General features: G+C 38.0%; 1 protein-coding gene across 3 annotated transcripts in view; it reads left to right on the forward strand.

The window, feature by feature from the left end:
* Nucleotides 1-2711: 2711 nt before the first annotated feature.
* Nucleotides 2712-21590, forward strand: part of LOC124169038 (anoctamin-7-like) — a 67390-nt gene continuing 48511 nt past the window's right edge. For 2 of the 3 annotated variants that reach the window (XM_046547504.1, XM_046547503.1), the window contains exons 1-2: nt 2712-2878; nt 3302-3505. Coding sequence is in view for 1 of the 3 variants with exons in the window: in XM_046547502.1 (XP_046403458.1) it covers nt 2876-2878; nt 3302-3505; nt 15601-17955 (2562 nt within the window). In the remaining 2 variants the exon portion in view is untranslated. Of the gene's footprint in view, nt 2879-3301; nt 3506-15600; nt 18054-21590 lie in introns of those variants that run through there. The other variant, XM_046547502.1, reaches the window with a different exon arrangement.

Consider the following 21590-nt stretch of genomic DNA (forward strand, 5'->3'; position numbering starts at 1 on the left):
TACTTGGTTTAGAAGATCGGCATTTTCGCTCTGCTTTCCAATATTTTCTGTATTTCTTATGTTGGTGTCGTTCCTCGTTTTGTGCTGCCGACAAATTTTAGGTGACCTCTTTCACGAATCTTTGGACCGCATGGGTATTGCAAGGAATACAAATGAAAAAACGACTTCGTTTTCTTCCATTAATTTATGTCGACGGTACGACATGTTTCGACCTTGAGCAGTCATTTACGAGTACGTAAATAGTACACGTACTCGTAAATGACCGCTCAAGGTCGAAACATGTCGTACCGTCAAAATAAATTGGTGGAAGAAAACGAAGTCGTTTTTTCATTTGTGAACTTCAACTTCCACAAAGATGAGCCTGACACCATTGAACGTATTGCAAGGAATATTTAACTCCAAATTTGGAGATTTCTCAAACGCTTTTCGAATTTCCACGGCGGTAAGGTCAGATATAACCGGCGGTACGGTGGTCTCTCCCCAATTTATCATCAGCGGGCATTCCTCTGCGTCGAAATTAAATTATGCAATTGGAAAAATTTTGGGTTTGTCGTTAAACGCGTGTTCTTGCGTGCCTCTTATATTTTTTCCGCCCATCCCGTCTCACTTCCCCGCGCTCATCAGCCATTATAGAAAACATTATATTTTCAAGGTGATCGAAAAATGCGTTCCTTTGAATAACCCGCTATGTGAGTGCTTTCAGCTCTTCCAGCAGAGTTCTCAACCAGTTGATGAGCCTCCACAAATTGACAACACCATTGTGCATGCAATTATCATGTTTTACTAATAGGCAGACGGATGTATAAACATTTTGAATTAAATTTATTACATTTATTAAATTGGCACTTGGATTTATGGTGAACACGTGGAGCCTCAGCAGCCTATTGGCAGCTGTAAGCGAACGGGAATAAGCCACTTTTCCTGGAGCTTTTTATGCCAACTTTTGGAGTAAATTCCAATAAACACAGCATTTAAATTTTAAAAAGATACTGCTCATCAGTGCTCAGCGTATTTAAGTCGATTTCGGGAGACAATGTTGATTATACAAGTTCAAACCCTACCGCAGCTTGAAGCAATCAGCAAATAGGTCCTGAAATTTGGACCACTAGTACGCCCTCCCAATTTTTTTGACGCAATGCTAATTCAACTTAGAGCAATTATCAAATATATCGCTGCATGTGACATTGGAATTATGCTTATTGTTTGGATTGTTGGGTTTTGCTCAAACTGCAAATAGAAAGCCAGTGGCCGTCATCGGCAGCTCCGCCACCGGCCGCTGGGACAGATATTCAGTGTGTCCCGAGGTGCTCTATAGAGACACGAGTATTTATAGTTTGACAAATAACCTTCGTTTTAAATTGAGAAATGGACAGCTTTACGGTCCACTTTGTCTTTATTGTGCACCGACACACTTGTAGCAAACGGATGGTACCTCCTTTCTGGGCAGCATTCACTTGGTACCAGGATATAGGTAAGTACAATTCCTTTTAAATTTGGTGAATCTACTTTTTCTTTCGCAAAAGGTTCTTCCCCCGGTTATTCAACTTACTATACATATTCCTCTCTAACCTTTGATTGATAATTCCTCTTGCCTGTTTTCATTGGTACATTGTCTATATAATATCTATCTCATAACAGGACCTCCGGCAATGGAATCTAATGCCTGGAATTAGTCTCCGTTTAGTTTTTTGCAAGGCCCGTGAAGGAGTCCTCCAAGGACCTTGGTCTTTTGTGATGCGATGGAGCAAGGTCTTGGCTTGCCCCGCCCTATCGATCCGGGTTATCGGCTGACGAGGAGAAGACGGAGTTCCGCGAAATTGATAGGCGGGAAAGATTCAAAAATATCTTCAATTTTTTTCTTTATCGGCCAAGCAATTACTGAGACAAACAGATTTAATGAAAGCGGCAGGAAGCCCATAGATGCCGTTAAGCAACTTCTTATTGCGCTATGATATTTAGAGACAACGGATAGCTACAATTAGCTAATGTTAACTTATCTACCGTTGCTAAAAGTTGAGGGTTAACTATTTCTGACAAATTTCCAAAATATTAACTTATGTGTGTATAATTATTTAAGATGCGTTTGTGAGAAATTTACTGTGGGCAAAGCCACAGCAATAAGAGCCGTTAAAAGAGTCACATACGCTCTCCATTGTGTGGAACCCAGAATGATAAAATGGCCAAAGCGGGAATTGCAATTGAGGTGTCAAGAGATTTTCAGCGAAAATATGGATTTCCAGGAGTCATAGGGGCTGTGGACGGAACGCGTATAAGAACTGACGCACCGAGAGCAGCTCCTCAGTCGTTTTTGAGCCGCAAAGATGTTCACGCAAATACATCTACAGGTTGATAGCTGTCTTAAGGCTCCGAAAATGCAGTAGTTCGTAGAACATTTTAAATGAGAAATATATTTTTTCATAAATGATTTCATGACTAATTTTCCGGTAAAAAACATTATTAATCCGTTTAAAATAATTCTCCTTACTAGATCATAGCTCTAAAATAAAACTATGATTCATATGGCGTTTTTAGGCTTTATGTGATTCCGGACCGTGCGTTTTAGCGCTCTCCCCCTCCTTATGAGGATGGCCACGAATGGGAAGAGATGGACGAAGGCTTAAGCAGAAGGGGTGGGAGGTAAGTTGAGCAGAAGGGGAGGATTGCTCTATATAAGAAAATCCGTGGCGTAACGCGCCGATAGAAGGCGATATCACTCTGAATAATATAGGCACTGTATTTTTTCCCTAAAGTAGCCGCAATCTGGAATCGGTTGCATGACGACGAGGAGTATTGCCCTGGAGGGACTCAAGGAGTAGCTACTTCAAGTCAGATTCAGGGAGCACGAGTCATTCTGATCGGATGGAAAGTCAGACTAATGGTAATTATTTCACAATTTTCCTAGTCGTTTAACAGTTCGTATATTTTTCGTATTTCCTTAAGGTAAGGTCATTATAGGGCACGGACCCTGGCTCTTCGGGTTCTTTCCCTTCCGATCTCGAAAGCCGGTGTCCCATGGTCAAATTTTTATCAAAATTATTATATTAAAATTTAATGCAGCGGACGCGCACCATCTTACACGGTTAAGAATGTAGCTTTGTTTGCATCTGGAAATCCAAGGGAAGTGGGTGTAGAGGCAAAAGAATGCAGTTTGGAGTGAGAAGTACTCCACTTTGTCCAATCATAACTCTCTCTCCCTCCAAGACCTCATCCTACCATGGCATTCCCCTCCTTGGTTTCCGATGGCTTGCCTGAACTAGCGATCACACCACAATGAATATATATATATTTTTTAATTCTTCAGGTAAATGGATGGCTGGCTGAATATTTGACCGAATTGAAGCTGAAAACCACACAGATTGAGTTTCTCGACAGCCTTACTCAAAAGATGCATCTCCTACAGTTTGTCAATTATTTTGCTTCCATAATTTATGCTGCATTTTTGAAAGGAATGGTTGTGGGATCTCCTGGAGGTTATGATCATCTTTTTGGATCCCGTCATGAAGAGGTTAGTCGTATAATATTTTTAAATTTTCAGATATTTTGTGAGTTATCGTTTTTAAATCATGGAAGTAAAATTATGTGTCGATGCTTTTTCTTAATTATCTTTAACACTTCCGAATCTACCTTTTATCGCTCTTTCTTCTCTCATAAGGGTAGATGCACTGAAGGTGCACGAACGTCAAGTGGCAAATTGAGCTAATATGTATTGAGCCCTAATTTTTGGTGATGCTAGTAAGTTTGTCCGAAGGGACGATGTGAGTGGTGGAGTTAATGTATTAGATTCCCTCTAGTATTTTATTAAGTCTCATTATGATTCTCTGACAACCTGTTCAATTCTGTGTTCTATCCTGCACCCACTCCCCTCTGGCAACATGCATGAGATTAGGATGGATAATCGTGTCTTAAACTGGTGCTTGGGGTGTTCTCTAATATCGTATGAACTGAGCTCAGTAACGACAAAGTTTTTATTTCATTCACAACACAGTGGCAATTACTATATTAAACTAAAACTTTCTACACACTGCAACATTTGGTTCACAAGTACCTATCTTAACACCTACTTTTTTCACCTCTCCACACCACTGTACTTTTCGTCATCACAGCCCACTTACTACTTTCTATTTCCTCGTTATCTTCACCACGTGCCTAGAATATTGCTTACGTGAAATTAGGTATTCAATAGCAATTTCATCAAAAACGTTATTAATAATGGCGTTTTTTGGCGTTTCCAAGTATATTATTATTGTTAAAACATTAATGTATATGCTTTCAAAGTATATTTCGCACATAAATGTTGAATTTTACGATATTTTTTTGGAATTTATTTTAAATACTTTCCTTCTTAAATATTTTCGGAACAGTAGTATTTTGCATCAATTTAAAAATAAAACATACCGGTCGATGTATTGTCTTACCGATCCCCGGGCAATGGCTTATGTCCATATTTTGTTCCGTATTTTATGACTTTTTTTCGCCAAAAATGAAATCCTCATTGGGTAATCTGTTTCAATGTCGCGGCATTGAGTCAAGTTAAGGTACCCGGAAAGGGTTTTCTTCGCATTTTGCATCGGATTTTCGGATATTTAACATGAGGGTTTTCAAGGAAAAATATCCAGAAACGAAGGCATTTTACTCAGGTATGGACACTGAATGATCCACGTCAACCACGAAAGGCCAGAGTTAAGCTCTCGATGTGGACCTTCTTGACCACCAAAGGTAATTACCCCCAGAGTGAAAATTGTTGGGCACATATTCTGTGCCAAGTCTGCCAAGCTAGAAGGACCTTCGTTTATGACTAATTTAGAAAATGCTGCGCGACCATTTATCGATAAGTGACTATACACTACTTCGAAATGAAGTTACTGCCGCACTTCAATTCATTATCTTCGCCTGGACAAGTTTTCTATGCAGATTACCATGAAAATCCATCTTGAACTGTTACAAATCAGTTTGTATGGTTTACATATGAGTTTCAAAATGAGTGACTGACTGGTATAAATGAGTTCCAAAACGGATGAACGAGTGGTACAAATCAGTTCCAATGCTAATTCCAAATGAGTTCCAAAGGTTGAAAATTTGTTCCATACAGTTTCCAATGGAAAACAAAATCAGTTCAAAATGTGTTACCAATTATTGAAACTAGGATATTAGGTTTGAGCACTTTAAGGTTAAGTGACGATTCGGCCATTCTTCTTCTAAAGTGGCGTTTATGAAATGGAAAAACGATTTTTGCGTTCTCCAAAAACGAAACCAGGGGCGCCGACTCATAAAAAATATTGGTGGGCCCGTATCGGGGGTCTTGCCCCGGGAAAATTTCTAAATTTCATATAAAAAATAGTGAGTTTTAAAGTTTTTTAATATCCTTTTATAGAAGTCATATGATCAACATTAGAAACCCAAAAACTCGACTCTCTATAACTCAACACTTCGGGAAACTACAAGCCTGACACATTTTTTGGCTTTGAAAATAGAAACAAAACAACAACAGCACGGTATTTTGGTAAAAAGCTTATTTCATTTATAGTTATAATTTCGCTCATACACTATTGCAGAGCCAAGGGCGTAATTAGGTCCATAACTAGGGGTGGGGGGGCAAGCCATGGTTTAGGAGGGGTAAGAAGCCATGGTCTATCGGGCGGCAAGCCAAATTGTGATATTAGTTTAAGAGATTATTTCCTTGAAAAAATAGTTTTGTTATAGCTACATATCTTATACTAAAACATATAATTTTTCGTGGGCTAAAAGAAAATTGGTTGAATACTTTCGTTTCATTTCAGTACTGACTTTTACAATTTTTGCTTCTGGGGGGGGGGGCAGCTGCCCCTCGCTGGGTACGCCCATGTACAGAGCAGTGATATAGCTCTTAACAAATAGAAATTATATTTAAATAAAACCTAAGCTATCATAAAAAGAATAAAACATAAAATATTGCCGTCGCTCAGCAATAGTACTTTGATTGTTAAGTGATACAGCATATTTGAGTTTACTTTGAATAAGACTCAGAGTTCTTTAAATTAAAACAATATCTCAACGTCAATCCTTTAATTCTGTAAGTAATGTTTATACAGCACGCCCAATACTTTCAGTCAACAAGTATGTAAATAGCGGGTTTTAATTGGGTCTTACACTCTAAAAATACTGAAGTACTTAGAAGTTATTGAATCAACAAGGTTAGCCAATTGGGCTGGACTCGGATGCGGAACTCAAAATTCGATGCGAATTCCGACTCACCGGAATGCGTCAGTGCCCGCAACTTAAAAAAAACATAATGAACAGGTGCACTAAGCGGGTAGTGGCTGCCCGTTACAGAATGTATTTATCTGTTTTATAAAGATTTTGAAATTGCTATAAATACCATTATTAGGGCAAGAGTGTCTTTAGAAAGGTGCAAATGTCGACCGTCTGACCGTATTACTGTATATGAAGTCGTTGATGACGGGTCGTATATGGGCAATTCCATTTGTGATGGAATTACCTTTAGAGAAAATTATGCCAAAGGATATTTCGATAAAATTGTAAAATAAAAAAAAAAACGTCAAACGTTTAACTGTGTATGATCAAACAAAATAATTATCGCAATATGTAACTTCTAAATGTGCCCAAAGTTTACATGTGACGGAATTACTGCCAGGTCAACCTTCCAAGTGTAATAATTTCAAATATCTTCAAAACTCTGTGAATCTAAGTATAATTTGAAAACTTTTAATAAGGCTCTGAATAATGTTTCAAATACCGATTCCATAAAATTCTATCATTTAGCTGTTGATTTATCAAAGTAAAATATTTCCAGCCTAAATTTTCATTTGAGAGAAAAAGTTGACATTTTCATGGAAATTCCCGTATCCAATTCATCAAAATAATCTCGGTGGGCGTGGAGAACAACCGAGTTGTTTAATCCCTTCTGTCCCATTGTTGATCGAAGATATGATTCCAGACGTCTGAGAGCGCTAAATGACCGATCTGCTGTCGCTGTCGTTATTTTAACTACTTGGAGAAACCAAATGCATTTCACTACTTCGATTAACATTTCTCCAACTGCAGGCTCTGATGTAATGTAATTTCTTATATCACGCATGTTATTTAAGACTAGCTGTTTTTTATTAGCGATATCGGATAGCATATGCAAGTGTAAGCGCAGTCTCTCAAAGTCTAGGTAATTTTTGAAAAACTCAGTTTATTTTACAAAATTTGTTTCCAATCTATTTACTAGAAGCAAACACTTGCTCAACTGCAATAACCTGCGTGAGTCCAGTGGATGAAAACCGCTCAGTAATGCAAGTTTGCACCGTTTCACAACCTTCAATTTAAATAGCATTGTAGTATTCCTTTGGGGTTTTGAAGTGCGGTGAGCTGGCTTCGTCGTTTTCATATTTCTTTGGCATGCGTCGATTCCGAGGAAGCGAAGGACCATCAACTTGTGAAGGTTCCTCTAACAAATCAAGCCCTCATATAATTTTCCCAGATCAACAGCACTTAGATTAGGGCATTGGATTTTTTCATGGACATCCTCTACTGAGTCCATTACATGGCAATAAAGACATAAAAATAAATAAGTCTTACATTGTAACATTGACTCAAGGTAGCCAGCATATTTGTAAGCTGGCCTCTGTTTTGTCATCTGCGGGTAAATATAAAAAAAACTAGAAGTTCTTCAAAGTTTTTCACTCTCTATTCCCAAGATACTGGAAGCTCGCATTGTCCATCGAGTCGGGAAAAGAGGTCGTAGACCAGCTTGATCGTTGGCGCTGTCACAGCGTATGCTTCTGAAAAGTCCCATCCTTTTGGTGGATTCCCTTACGGTGTTTGTTAAGTCCTTGTCAAAAGCCATAATATCCCTCATACACGTAAGAGCGCGGAGACTGTCCACAACTGCCAAGTTTAAACTGTGAGCAGTGGATTGCACATAACGTGCTTTTGGTTATGCATCCAAAACTAACTTTTGTAGTCCTTTAAAGCTACCTCTCATATTTGAGGCACCATAATAGCACAGTCCTCTTAAGTCATCCATTGAGTAATCAAGACGAACCAGAACGTTTTTTATAATAATATACAGAGCTTGGGATTCAGTGTGGAGGGTCTCGTATAAGCCAATAAAGTCTTCGTTGATGATTAAGTAATCATAGACAGTACGAATAAAAAGTGACACTAGTTCGTGAATCGAAGAATCACCTGTTTCGTCAACTATAAAAGAATAATGTTTAATCTTTTTGATTGAAGCCAATCCCTCTCTTAGCACACTCTTTCCTAGTAGATGAATATCTCGTTTTGAATATCGTGGGATGTCCATTTGTACCCCGAACCATAGCCACCTAGAGTGAAGGCCCGATCGCTGACGTGTGACGTCACTCATTATAGTTCTACCGCCAGAGCAATTAGCCGTGGTGCTGTCTGCGACGCTGGTTCAGTCACCGTAATGAAAAGATAATTTTTACCTATTTTACTCAGTCAACAAGAAAATAGTCTGCGGGTTCCGAGAAAATACTTACACGCATAAATGAGAATAGGTATTTTCAAACTGAAATGATTCTTAATATTGCGTCTTATCCACGTTATATATAACCTCACGGTTCTCCAGAAAACGGAAAATATTTTATAACCGGTTCATTGACCTGTCACGGTACCTTATGTTATGGAAGTTAAGTAAGAAGTATTTACGCCGAAAATAAAAAAAATTGATGTTAAGTTTTTGCTTGAACGCTTAAAATCCTACCCTAGAGCCTGACGAAATAATATTTTTTAATGATAATTGCCTGTGAAACATTAGGTCGTTGACACAACTGCTATTATTACGCTCGAACTAATCAAAATGCAAGGAAAAATTACGTATAGACCAGTCTCACTTACTAAAACGTACCCGTACCTGGCGCTTAAGTATTTGAAATATTATTTGGGATGAGCAAAAGTCTCAATATCACTCCAGTTGACGTTTCCATCTAATAAAAAATCTGAAAGTCCTGCCTAATCATCAGCATAAATAATTGTATAGAAAAACATGATATCTCTTAAATTACACTTCAGATTTTACTTACTGTACATGAAGTCTTCACCACAAGGAATTTTTGAAGAAATTAAAATGCTAATTTGGACGATTTTTTGCAGATACTGTTTATAGGCATAGTGGATTAAAACTGACTGCAATATAAAGCCTCATTATTCTTTTTTCATAATAATTTAACAATATTCACAGGAATGTAACGGTTCACGAGAAAAAGCCGATCGGGTGTAGGAGGTACCCAAAAAATCCACGAAAAGTTGGATTTTTCCCTAAATTTGAAGAGTCGTAGCGGAGGTTCTAATGGACACATGGAGATAAAGCCGACGTCAAAAGAAAGCCTTGTCTATATAATTTCTCAAACCAAAGAAATAATTCCCATATATGGAGCCTTTAGGTAGAGAAGACGTTCCCGAGTCGCAAGGTACCGAAAATTCGAATTTTCCACCATTTTGAATTTTTTCGGGGGGAAGTCGGGGTTTTCGGATTTCTTTCCCCCGACACTGTCTGTCAGACAACTTCAGTAAAAATTTCGTACTCCCAGCACGTCCGGAAGTGGTCGGGAATTTGTATACGTGAATTAGTGAGTCAGTGAATGAGGTATATAGGTACTAAGGCCTACCATGGTAACTCCGCGCGTTTACACGACGTTTTGAGGTTACGCGGGTACGGATCGAGGTCGATACGTGCGTAGTGTAAACGGGGTATGATCACTAGAGCGCGGAAAAAAAGTCTCCAATTTTTCAAAAAAAAGTCGCCTAAAAAGTCGTCAATATTTTTGAAAAAAGTCGTTAATATTTTTGAAAAAAGTCTCTTTAAAAGTCTGAGTTATTTCCATGAGAAAGTGGCTGAATTTAACCGGAATGATGGAAAAAAGAGGGTAGAGATATAGATTCGTGGGTTTACGTGTTATTTTATGGACTTTTAAGACAGGAGATCACCACAATTTATAAAATATTTTTTTTTAATTCAGGACAACACTTTATTTGATGATCAGCATATGCTAAAGAATATAGTTGCTGTAATTTTTTTAGCTGATCAGTATCTATCTATATTTTGAAATAGTGAAATTAAAGTCAAATTACTGGTTGTGGATAACAGATTTTATTTTTTAATTGCATGATATAAAATAAAGGAAAAAAAACTTATTTTCATTCACTTTGAGTTGTATTGCCAAAAAATTATTTAATGAAGTAGTGACAGATAAGGTATTTTTCTATGTTTTCCATGGTGAATGTTGTGCGACGTTCGGTCAAAATAAGTTTCTACGTCAAAAACGATCGCTCAACTTCACATGTTGTAATAGGAGCATATCGCAGCGTAGCCACTTCACTTAAGGTGAGTTTTTGTAAAACATTAGATGTCTGCCCCTTGACCTCTCCGTTGAGAATCTGAGCTATATAAGTCATTAACTTGAAGCCTTCGTTTTTATCCAAAACATTGCACAATTTGCCATAAACACTTACGGCTTGTTCACCCTTTACACATTCAAGTTTCTTCTTCACATCCATTATTGTCGACACCGAATCACTGAGGCTCAGGATGGAAGATTCAAGATATTTGATTTTTTCTACCTGATGCTGAAATACATATCATTTCCAGTGGGAGTGTGCTATCTTCTAATAGTTCTCGAGCATATTCTATACATTCTACATCGTCTTCAGGGTCAATATTCCGTATATCCTGAAGTAAAAAATTAAAATAAAGTTTTCCTCTTTAATTTAGAAAGTGCAGTTTTAGTTATTTTTAACTGAGCATAATTGCAGGAATTCTGTTTCATATAATGAAATTGATTCATCAGTCACAATCATAACTAAAAGTAATTACTTATATTCTTAATTTTCTGAAAGTGTTGTGCATTGAACTCGCAAGCTTACAGCCATGTTCCAAATGTCGTGAGGACTGGATCCGGAGGCAATGGCAGATCACAGTAAAATGTTTTGTATATATCCACGCGCGATGGTGCTTTTAAAAATACCTACGAAAATATTAAATATTAATTCTGCAGTAATATAGTAATATATTGGAAAATTTACTTTTAGTTTTATTAACGGCAAGTACCTACCTTCTTAATGGCGGAGACCCACTTATTTGCAGTGGGAAATATTTGCAAATTTCTTCGCATACTCTGTGAAGAGTATCCCATGCACTTTACAAGTGATGTGAATCATATTATGGTAGAAAAATACCAAAACTTTGGCGGCTTTAACCATGTAGCCGCTCCATCGGTTAGGAGAAAAAGCTAATTCTCTCTAGCACTATTATCTCCAAACAAGGAAGCTGTAAACAATTGGTGAGTACATTCCGATAAATAAGGTAAATATACGGTAAAAACTCATCAACATAAGTTATACCGTTAATTAATTTCAGTTCTAATTTGAATATGCTCGAATTTTCAGCAAACATTTCACCATACCAAATAAGGTATGATCACTTACTCAAAGATTCGTGAATGCAGCGAGCGACCGTTTCATTATTTACTCTTTCAAGTTCCTTGGATGCTATGAGGTAGGGCTTATTGGGCTCATCTGGTGTCAATTTTCCGACCAGTATGTTGCACGCATATCGACCCTTTCACCTTGTACATTTTCTTGGGCTGGGCTGCACACACGAGCGGACGATGGTCTTGCGACGCTTGGGGACCTCAGCAAATGACTGAAACTTTACGCGGCTTACTCGAATATAAAGAATTGTGTTAATACAATGTGTATACATTCACCAGTCCTTGTTGAGCCTTCATTTTTCCTCTTCGACCGAGTGCCAAGAGCGCATTGTTTGCCTCTCTACAATGTAGGCTCATTTGGTAACCATCTACACTCAACGTGAGACATTCACTTCGTCGGAAATTCTAGATAACCTTTCATATATTTGTATCATTTTTCCACTAATGTCCTGCAAAAAAGCAGAGTGAAGCGCTGCCCCCTTGTCAGCAGGCCACCCGGGTTCAAATAAGTTGGTTCATAATGTCCCTTTGTGAAGTCTTTGGACACCCTTAGCAAAAAAAAGGGTGAGGTGGGCCAGGGAAAGAAACAATATGTGAATTTAACATTCAATTGGACAATTACGTGGTGGGCTCTACCCTCTCATATCCAAACCACCTCCGAGTTCTTTACTTCATGAACGGTGGAGTAATCGAAAGAATTCATTGCAGTTTCCGGAGCTATTAATAAAATTCCGCATTGGCAATTGCTAGTAACTTATATTTTACGGTATATATCTGCTCCGTGTAGTATGCACCGAATAAAAACTAGACTTTTCCGACACAAAGTTGAACAAATGTGGTCACAACAGCCAAATATTTACTTAGGCAGGTATTTTCAATAACAAGTCCCAGAAAAGTATCTTTCAATCGAAAAAGTCCCGCCACAGCAAAAAAAGTCCCAAAAAGTCTCCAAGAAAGTCATTAAAAATTGTTTTATTTGATGAGGATGGCGAAGATTTGTATTTAAAACCACAAAAGTCCCACTTTTACAAAATGTCGAAAGGCTTTTATTCCGCGCTCTAAATTGATCACTCACGTTTTGAGGTTACGCGGGTTCGGATCGAGGTCGATACTTGCGTAGTGTAAACGGTGTATGAGTGCAGGACGCCGCCTCTCCCCAAGATTTAAAAAGGGGAAACAATAAATACCCATTCAATTATAATTATACATCTAATTAACCAAAGTGTTTTTTTCAATCGCATACATCAAAATTGTAGGGTAAACAAGCAAAAATAGCACGAAAAGTTCGTATTTGTAGCCGTGGGGCGCTGGCCAGAAAGTACCAATTCATCACCATGAATGTTATATGAAGAGTGGTAGTGGTGGAGGCTGCTGATGCAATGACGCATCTAAACTTGTGCCTTATGGAAGTCTTGGGACGCCGACCGAGCATGCAGTGTTGCAGAATATCTGGTCTTAGTGACCAGTTATCTTATTTTGCGTAAATTGCTTTATCGAATGAGTGATTGGCATGTAAATAGACCTACTTGCAGTTGATTTGATCGAGTTATTGATTGTTAGTGTTTCAGTGGTAGTGATTGTTTTGAGTATCAGTGAGTGTCATAATGGTCTCGTCTGTTTTCAACGATGTGAATTTTATTATTAGTAATGGAATTAAGGACCTGGAGCACAGGATCAAGCTCAAGAATTTAGGCCCCCCTAGGCCTACACTAAATATAATATAAATCAACAAAAAAGGCCTTTAAAGCACGGAACAGTTTCGTTCGGAAAATTTCCAATGATTTGCACAACTATGCTGATTGGTTGTGTGGGTGAAAAGTTAAACATTCTTTTTCTTCTATCCTTGTTTGGCAATGGGAGTTGTAGACCGTGGACGGACGGTGGATGGTGTCTCGGATTTAAAACATTTAAATGATGAAGTCAAAAAACATAAATCGATTGAAAAACATATTCATGCTTACATTGAGTATGCCGTGTTAGGCAAAGTTGAAATGGTTGCAAAGTTGACAGAGAGGCCAACTATATAGTGTGTACAGATTAATAATTCAAAAAATAAATGAAGTATCAAAATTAGTAATAAATAAGTATCAAAAAAACGTCACGTATTAAGTAAATTAATGCCATTAGTATATTTAAGCTTTGGTACATCTAATAGTATTTTTAATCAAGCTTTATTAGAAAAACTAGGTATTTTTGTTGAAAAAAAACGGAACATATGGCATCATAAATTTAATACCTGGATTGCTTTAAAAACTCACTAAAATGCACAAAATATTAAAATATTTTGACCCCCGGTGGGGTGTGCCCCCCTGAGCATTTGACTCACGAGCCGCCTCTGCGAAAAATGTCTTATTTTTACTACATTGAGTCAGAACCTTTTTTTTAATTCCCCATCTGTCAATTTTTAAATTGTCATAAATGGAAGAAAATCAAAAATATGGGACGCACAATTATATGTGTACTAACTCGTAAGATACAACGTAATATGCACCTTTTCTAATTATTGCATGTAATCCATAAAGGCCGTTTTACACGGGGCACGGAATGGCGCAGGCTAGAGCTGCATTGGTTTATAAAATGGCGTGGAATTGCGCGAATGCATGAATGAAATTAGAACAGGGGCTATTTTGCCGTCTCGCATCCACGCATTCTTGCATGTGTTCTAGCAATTCACCGCTATACGCGACGCAATTTTGATTGCGCCTTCGCACGTACGTCAGATTGCGCAATTCCGTGTACCGTGTAAAAATGGCCTTAATACTTTTATCATTGGATACATCAGTGGTAATTGTATTAACACTATTAAGGCCGTTTTACACGGGGCACGGAATTTCGCAGGCTAGAGCTGCATTAATTTCTAAAATGGCGTGGAATTGAGCGAATGCATGAACGAAATTAGAACAAGGACTATTTTGCCGTCTAGCATCCACGCATGTGTTCTAGCAATTCGCCGCTTTACACAACGCAATTTTGACTGCGCCATCGCACGCGCGTCAGATTGCGCAATTCCGTGTACCGTGTAAAACGGCCTTTATGCTAATTCAAGCAAAATTATGCAGTCATTTTGTATGAAAACTTCTTATCGCTTTTTTGGGCGGGGTCTAATATAGGAACTCCTGATTCATTGATAAATTGAGAAATAAAAGTGACGGAACCAGGATTAACAAAGTTAAACTATGCCGGAAATGGATCATATTTGGACTCCTTTTTTGTGTTTGTTGCGCATTCTTATTCTTGAAATCATACGGAGGTAAAATACAAATTGCGGAAAGTTGTTGGTTGTCACCGAAGGACACAGTACACCGCATGCGTGACTCAGTGACTCGTGCTATCAGCGAGTTTCAAAAATTGGGGACAAGGGAGCATGTCAGGTGAAAAGAGGGGGGATTGCGAGAAGTAGAGTGTGAGAAGAAACGACTGCTCCAAAGTACCACTTTCCCTTGTTCTCAGGTAACTTGGAACTTTTACCCGACTTCAGTAAAATTTTCTACGGCTATTTAAATCCGGGCCCTATCCACTAGTGCCCCCCATTCCACTTCCATTTTTCGCGGGAAACTATACTTCCACGCTTATAATGATTAAATGAACCGTGATTGGTGCGATTTTCTTTTTTAATTTTGCCCATAATACGAATATTTCAATCCAATCTGGGTACCTCATCATTTGCCGGAAGCCATGGTTATACACTTCTGAGCCCAATAGGTGACTCACTAAAACTAACTAACAGCTTTGAGGAAGGCTAGCTGAAAAAGGGCAGATGGCTAGAAAGGGGGAGTAGTGAAAAGCGTTTCTATTTACCACGTGTAATTTGATGTATTATTTCTCAAGAGTTATGGTCTTATAATTTATTTTTTTTCTCAAGATATCGGTAACATGAAACCTGAGAGAGCAATTAAATGGGGTGCCAGAGGGTTTTTGGAGGGTTACGTAGGGGAAGGAAACTGTAGAGGTGTGGACTGATGGGGTAGGGGATAGCGGATTTTGAGAAATGTGGGACGTAGTTACTAATTGGCGCTGAGGTTCTCCCGATGAAGGTTCCATCTCTCGACGAATAATCACTCTATTTAACCATCTTGTTAAGCCTCATTGAAGCAATTAGTAGATTGCCCATGGAGAAGTCATTCACCAATTCTTCTTCAAATCTCCTCTTCTTCTTTCTTCGCAGGACTATGAAGGCGGGTCGGATGTTTTTAATGAAGCCATGAAATGTGCCCAACGTGTGGAACCAGTAAAAACGGCATCGACTTCAAAGATAAAAGTAGAAGAAGAGCTTGTAGGAAAATGTTTACAGGGTGACCTACCATACATATTTAAACAATCAACAGAGAAATCATCAACATCAGCTCCGACTAAAAATGTATTGAGCTACAAGAAACCCTTGTTGAAGCGTATAGCATATGCCACACATGGGACTTGGATGGAACAATCTTATGATAAACAATTTCTATTACCGTCTACACATGTGAGGAGGCATATAGATGAATCGAGTACAATAACAGTATTGTCGAGTAGAGAAGGTAAACAACATCGTTCAAGCTATAAATTGCTTAATTTTGGAAAATTTGTCTGGGGAAATTCAGGTAAACTAATGATGCTTGTATTAACTGCTCAATTGGCTGATGTCCAAGCATTACATAACACCACACATAAATATCTTGTTTCAGCAGGAAATGCGACTGATAGCTTTTCCATGATTCCTATACTTGCCTCGTTCAATATGATGCCAAAGAACACTCTTGATCTTTCTGAAATCCATCAGTATGTGGACATAAGTGAAGGACTACTCCAAAAAATACTGCATCAATCAGATATCATTATTAATGACCTACAAGAACTTGCAAACTTTTTAAGTACAAACAAGGATACCAATATGCACCCAGAAGGAAGATCTAACACGTCAACTTCATCGCGTGCTGTAAGGTCTTTACCTGTAGAGGAATCCTTTATGTGTGAAATAGAACAAGATACGCTAATTAATTTGAGAAATGAGCTACAAGTCACTTTAGAGCAGCCTCATGAAGGAGGTAGTAATAATTGTCAGCTTAATTTTGACTCCGATAGGTGTGAAGAATTAATAAAATTAGTGCAATGCGGTTATTCTCACCTCAGAAATGGGTTTCTTCTGGCTGTTAGAAAAAATATGAGTGAAGTTGTTCTAATGAGCAAGACTATTGCAGAATTTAAGGAAAAATATATGAGATTACTTGATAGTATAAAGAGGTCTCATTCACAGGAATATAATATGATGAAAACTAAATTGGAAACAGAGCTGCAAGAACAGAAAAACTTGTTGAATGCCTGGATTTCTTTACTAAAAGAACAAAAAATTAAATCTTGCATTTCAGAAATAAGTAGTGGAAAAATTGAAAGTGCCGTACAAGATTTTAAATCATTAAACGATCTCTCTGTACTATCTAAAATTATTAGGTCCGTTTATAGTGAATATGGAAATTTGAGTGAAATAGATAACATAGTAAATTTTATTAGAAAACTCCCTGGTTGTGCTCCAGATAGAGTAGCATATCCAGTTTTATTTGATGAGATGCATAAAAAGAATCACTTAAGTAGCCCCAATGTGTTGATTGTTGATTCCGCAGCTAGGATTTGTATGGGAGAGACTTTCATGAAACCTTATGTCAGGGATTTTATTGATGCATGGGCCCATAAAGTAAGTATTAACAATGATAAAGCACATATCATAGACTTTGCTAGGAAGCATTGGTACGCATTCAGGGCTATTTTGCCCAACCTTATTGATAAAGCTTATCGGAATGTGCTAAACAATGTAGAAAATGTAATAATGTTTGTACATGAGCTGCCTTACATCCAGGATGATGCTATAGGTTACTCCTCATTATTTAATAAGATGCGATCCAATGGGCATGTAAACAGCTATCAGACACTTATCCTTGCTTATAAGGTTAAGGAGTGCATGCACATGAACAATTATCCTAGGATTGAGCAGCATTATAGAGATATGTTCACAACTTTGAGAAGTAATCTGCCTAATTCCGTAATAGGGTTAATTTGGAGCAGTAGAAATAGCTGTACAATAATTAATGTTCATTATGGGGAGTATCTGTCTATATATAAGGAGGTAGGGGTATTTTTTGGCCCTTTTCACCCTATATCTTACCAGGTATTTAACGTACAGACCTTTAACCTGGTGCCAACTGATGAAAATAAATATTTTTATTGGGAATTACATATGCTGGAGGAAGGTAAATATTTCAAAATTAAAAATAAACATATTAAAATGTTTTTGCACTCCTCTGAGACGAAATACAATTCAGAAGGGCATTATATAGGGGGTGGAAATTGTGGAGATTGTGTTGAATCTAAATGGAGGCTTAAACCAGAAGGTGACAATTTTTTGATTTGGAGTCCCAGTCATGAAGGTTACTTATATGCTGACTATGCTAAAGAGAATGACGGCGGACGCTTTGTATTTGGATGGTCACAACGTTCCATTCCAGATTCAACAAAGATGGAAATAATGAGGTGGAGGATAGTATGTTGAGTTTTTAAATCATGATACATATCTGTGGCACAACCATATGGGGGCGTGAGGGGATTTATTCCCCCCCCCCAAGCCTCAGAATAATTAAAAAAATATTTAAAAATCTGGTCTAGATTTGATAAATAATAACTGAATCTGCTTAAACTTAAAATTTTGTGCTAAAATGTTGTAAAATGCATTTTCAGGCATGGTATTTTAATATTTCCTGATCTCCCTGTTTCTTGGAGGGGTAGCCCCCACTAACCCCCTCAACCCCACCACCCCCCAAAGCATATTCCTAGTTACGCCACTGATACATATTATGCATCCGCCTATTTTGTCCACTCAAACATTGAGTGTTCCCAACAGAGCACACACAGGAGACATTTCCTCTCCCTGACTAAATAATGATTAGGTAATTGAACGCATGCATCAAGGGCATACACACACTCAGTATCAGGATTTCCAGCCAATCAATGCAGAAAAAATCCTGTAGAATTTCCAAGTTTTCCAGGGAAATTGTACAAAATTCCAAGGCCAATCTTACGAAATAACTGCGATGTATAAGAATTTTTAAACACTACATTTAGTTAATACTTTTAATCCATATTACTATTGTTTTCTGTTATGCTCCTAATTAAAATTCTTACACTTTGTAAAAAAATTGATTTACTTATTGTATGATTGTTACACTTGGCACATCAACACATTTGTCTTAATTGAAATAGTTATCTAGATAAGTGTTTGTACTTATAAAGTACATTTTATAATGTAATCAATGCATTGTGAAACATACATGTATGTAAAATAGGCCATAAAATTGGCCTTATGCTGACGAATTTTATGCGATTATAATGAGTTTGAAATAAAAGATTTGAAATTTCAGGCAGTAGCAAAAATTCATTAATAATTCATGTATAATTCGATGGACTAAAATTTCATGCAATATTCCAGATTGCCAATCACTTGACACCCGGATTACATTCTTCTTGATCGGGCAAAATCCTGAATACAGTCGTTGACATGCACTACTGCATTAAAACTGAAATTATTAAATTAGCTGCACGCGCGACTCGAGGGTATTAAAAGTGGACTGTATTTTTTTATATACGCCGTAAGTCTTACACCATCCAAAGTCACCACTCACCGAGTATCGGGCTCCCGTCGATGGCTTCCCCAAAACGTAAATTCCCTCCGGCACGAGATCTTTCCTGCATGATGACACATTCACAAATCCCACGTTTGCAACCAACAGCCACGAAATACACTAAGTTTAAACAATTACAATCTCGCCCACACGGGCGCACAGCAATTAACAAACCCAAGAGGCTCTGACAACCTCATCCGGCGGCCATATTGATTACTGAAGTGGAGGATGCGATGCTTGCATGCACGTGAACGCGTATTACTCGCCAAGGTACGGTTTAATTTCTTTTAGCGATAGAATGAATGACTTTATGCTGTCGATTGTACACTTAGTTACGCAATGTATCGTCTCTCAGCATAGAATGTACTTCTGAAGAAAGTAACTAAGGTGGAGGGCACTTAAAAATGTTTTGAAAATCTCCGCATTCGTCATTAGAAAATGAGGCAATTCATCACTTATTTGTGGCCTCTTTGATTGAAAACTGATTAAAAAGTAAGGAGCAATGATGGTCCGCAGTGGCGCCGACTCCATGGGGCCTGAGGGGGACCGACCCCCCACAAAAATTCGTTATGGGTGTGAGAAAAAAATGTTTCAGGCTTGTCGATGTCCAGATGTTGAGATTCGAGTTATCAGGGTTCTAATGTTGATAATATGACTCTTCTAAAATGCTTAAAAAACTTCAAACTCCCTACCTATAAAATTTTTGGGGGCAAGATCCCCGGTTTGGGCCCCCCCCCCAATATTTTTTGTAAGTCGACATCCCTAATGATCCAACGAATAAGGCAAAAAATGCAAACCGGCTCCTGCAGAAGTACCGGGATAGTATTGAAGGACAGATTCCGAAAATTTTAAAGATTCTGCGAGCCAATTTTTGTAGCGACACAAAATCGTTCATTTTTTCGGGTAATCTATGCCTATTCCTTAAGGTGTGGCTGTAAGATGAGTTTTGTCAGGAAATCATAAAGAGATTTCAGAGCGTTAAGGTTGTGTCTTAAATTCAGCATCCGCGATAAATAATCCAGCTTTTTTTTCTAGGGCAACTTTTTTTTTCTCAAATTTCATTATCATATGGACATCACGTCGTGTAACCAAGTAAGGAGGCATTTTCCATAGAATGATTTAATTATCCTATATAAGATTAAAAGATAGACTTAAAATTGATGGAACCCGAGGTTAGACAATATCCTTATAAGTTCACGGGCAAGAACGCAAGGTAAATGTATCACGGGCATGAGTTATCTTTCGTAGCACGAGCATAAATAAAAACAGAAATGAAAGAAAAAAACTTAAGTGACGATGAAAATGCTAAAAGAAAGAAAACGCATAGCATACCTGATGGAATGGTCGGATGGAATTGAGAGAATGATGCACATTATAAAAAATCGAGAAGTTCTCCTGGAAATACCGCGATAAGCCCGTCACAGGCTTCGTCCCGCGGTGTCATCAAACGACCTTTTTCCCTTAGAATCCAGGGTGATAGGGATCGCAAAGTAAAGAATATATGTAGATATTAGGTGGTATCTTTGCAAGAGGTATTTTTATATGAGTCTCAGGAAAATAGCTAACTTTTTCGAGGTTTGAACACTTTCAATAAAAGCATGGTCCCCCATCGTATCCAAAGAAAACTAAATCAACTCTAATGAAACGTGCACATTTACCTCTTTTGCTCTCTTCACAATAGACCCTTTTTAGGGTCAATGTCTTGAAGTACAGCTTAAAAACGATGAATGCTGAGCGTTAAAATCCATACAGTTCCCATAACCTTACCGCGTCGCGGCTAATCCAGCTCCCGATGCGTGGAGACGAACACTGCCGCGCGATCGAAAAATCAATTTAATATCCGGCCTCGTAAATTTATTTCAAAGTAAACTACTGATACACCTTACACCTTATATTTTTCCAATTTTCGACCACTGTGCAGCGGATGGAATCCCCAGCCAACATAAAAACCAAGGCATGCATAGTCACTGCCTCAGGAGGCAATTTCTTATAACCAAACAAAATTTAGAGCTCTTACAAACTCTCTTACAAACAAGGGACTTAATAAACAAGGGACAACACAAATAGGCCGACGAAAAATACGACCAAAAAGAACAAGGTGCCTGGACACAGAATTGGGACAATTTTTCCCTATATTTCCCTAAAACAAAAACGAACACTGTTGATTAATTAAAATTGTCTTCTTGAATGTACACACAGCACTAAGAAACTTCTTAATCGGCAATCCCAGTCAACACAGTATTCGTAATGTGGTCTTATATGAACTCATACGTAGGACTCTTATCTTTGATCTAAATATTGATCGAATTCCGTTCTTTGGAAGACTAACAGGCATGCAAGAGCGTACCCATGATCAAAAGTGGGGGTGGACAGGACACGGCAGTGGCGGCTTGCCCATAAGGACTCTCGGACGCCGCCCCTCCCAAATATTTGAAAAAGTAAAAAAAAAAAATATCCATTAATTCATAATTATACATCTAATTAATCAGAGTGTTTTTTCAGTCGCATA

This window comes from Ischnura elegans, chromosome 12 (assembly GCF_921293095.1).
Source record: "Ischnura elegans chromosome 12, ioIscEleg1.1, whole genome shotgun sequence".
Lineage (NCBI taxonomy): Eukaryota > Metazoa > Arthropoda > Insecta > Odonata > Coenagrionidae > Ischnura > Ischnura elegans.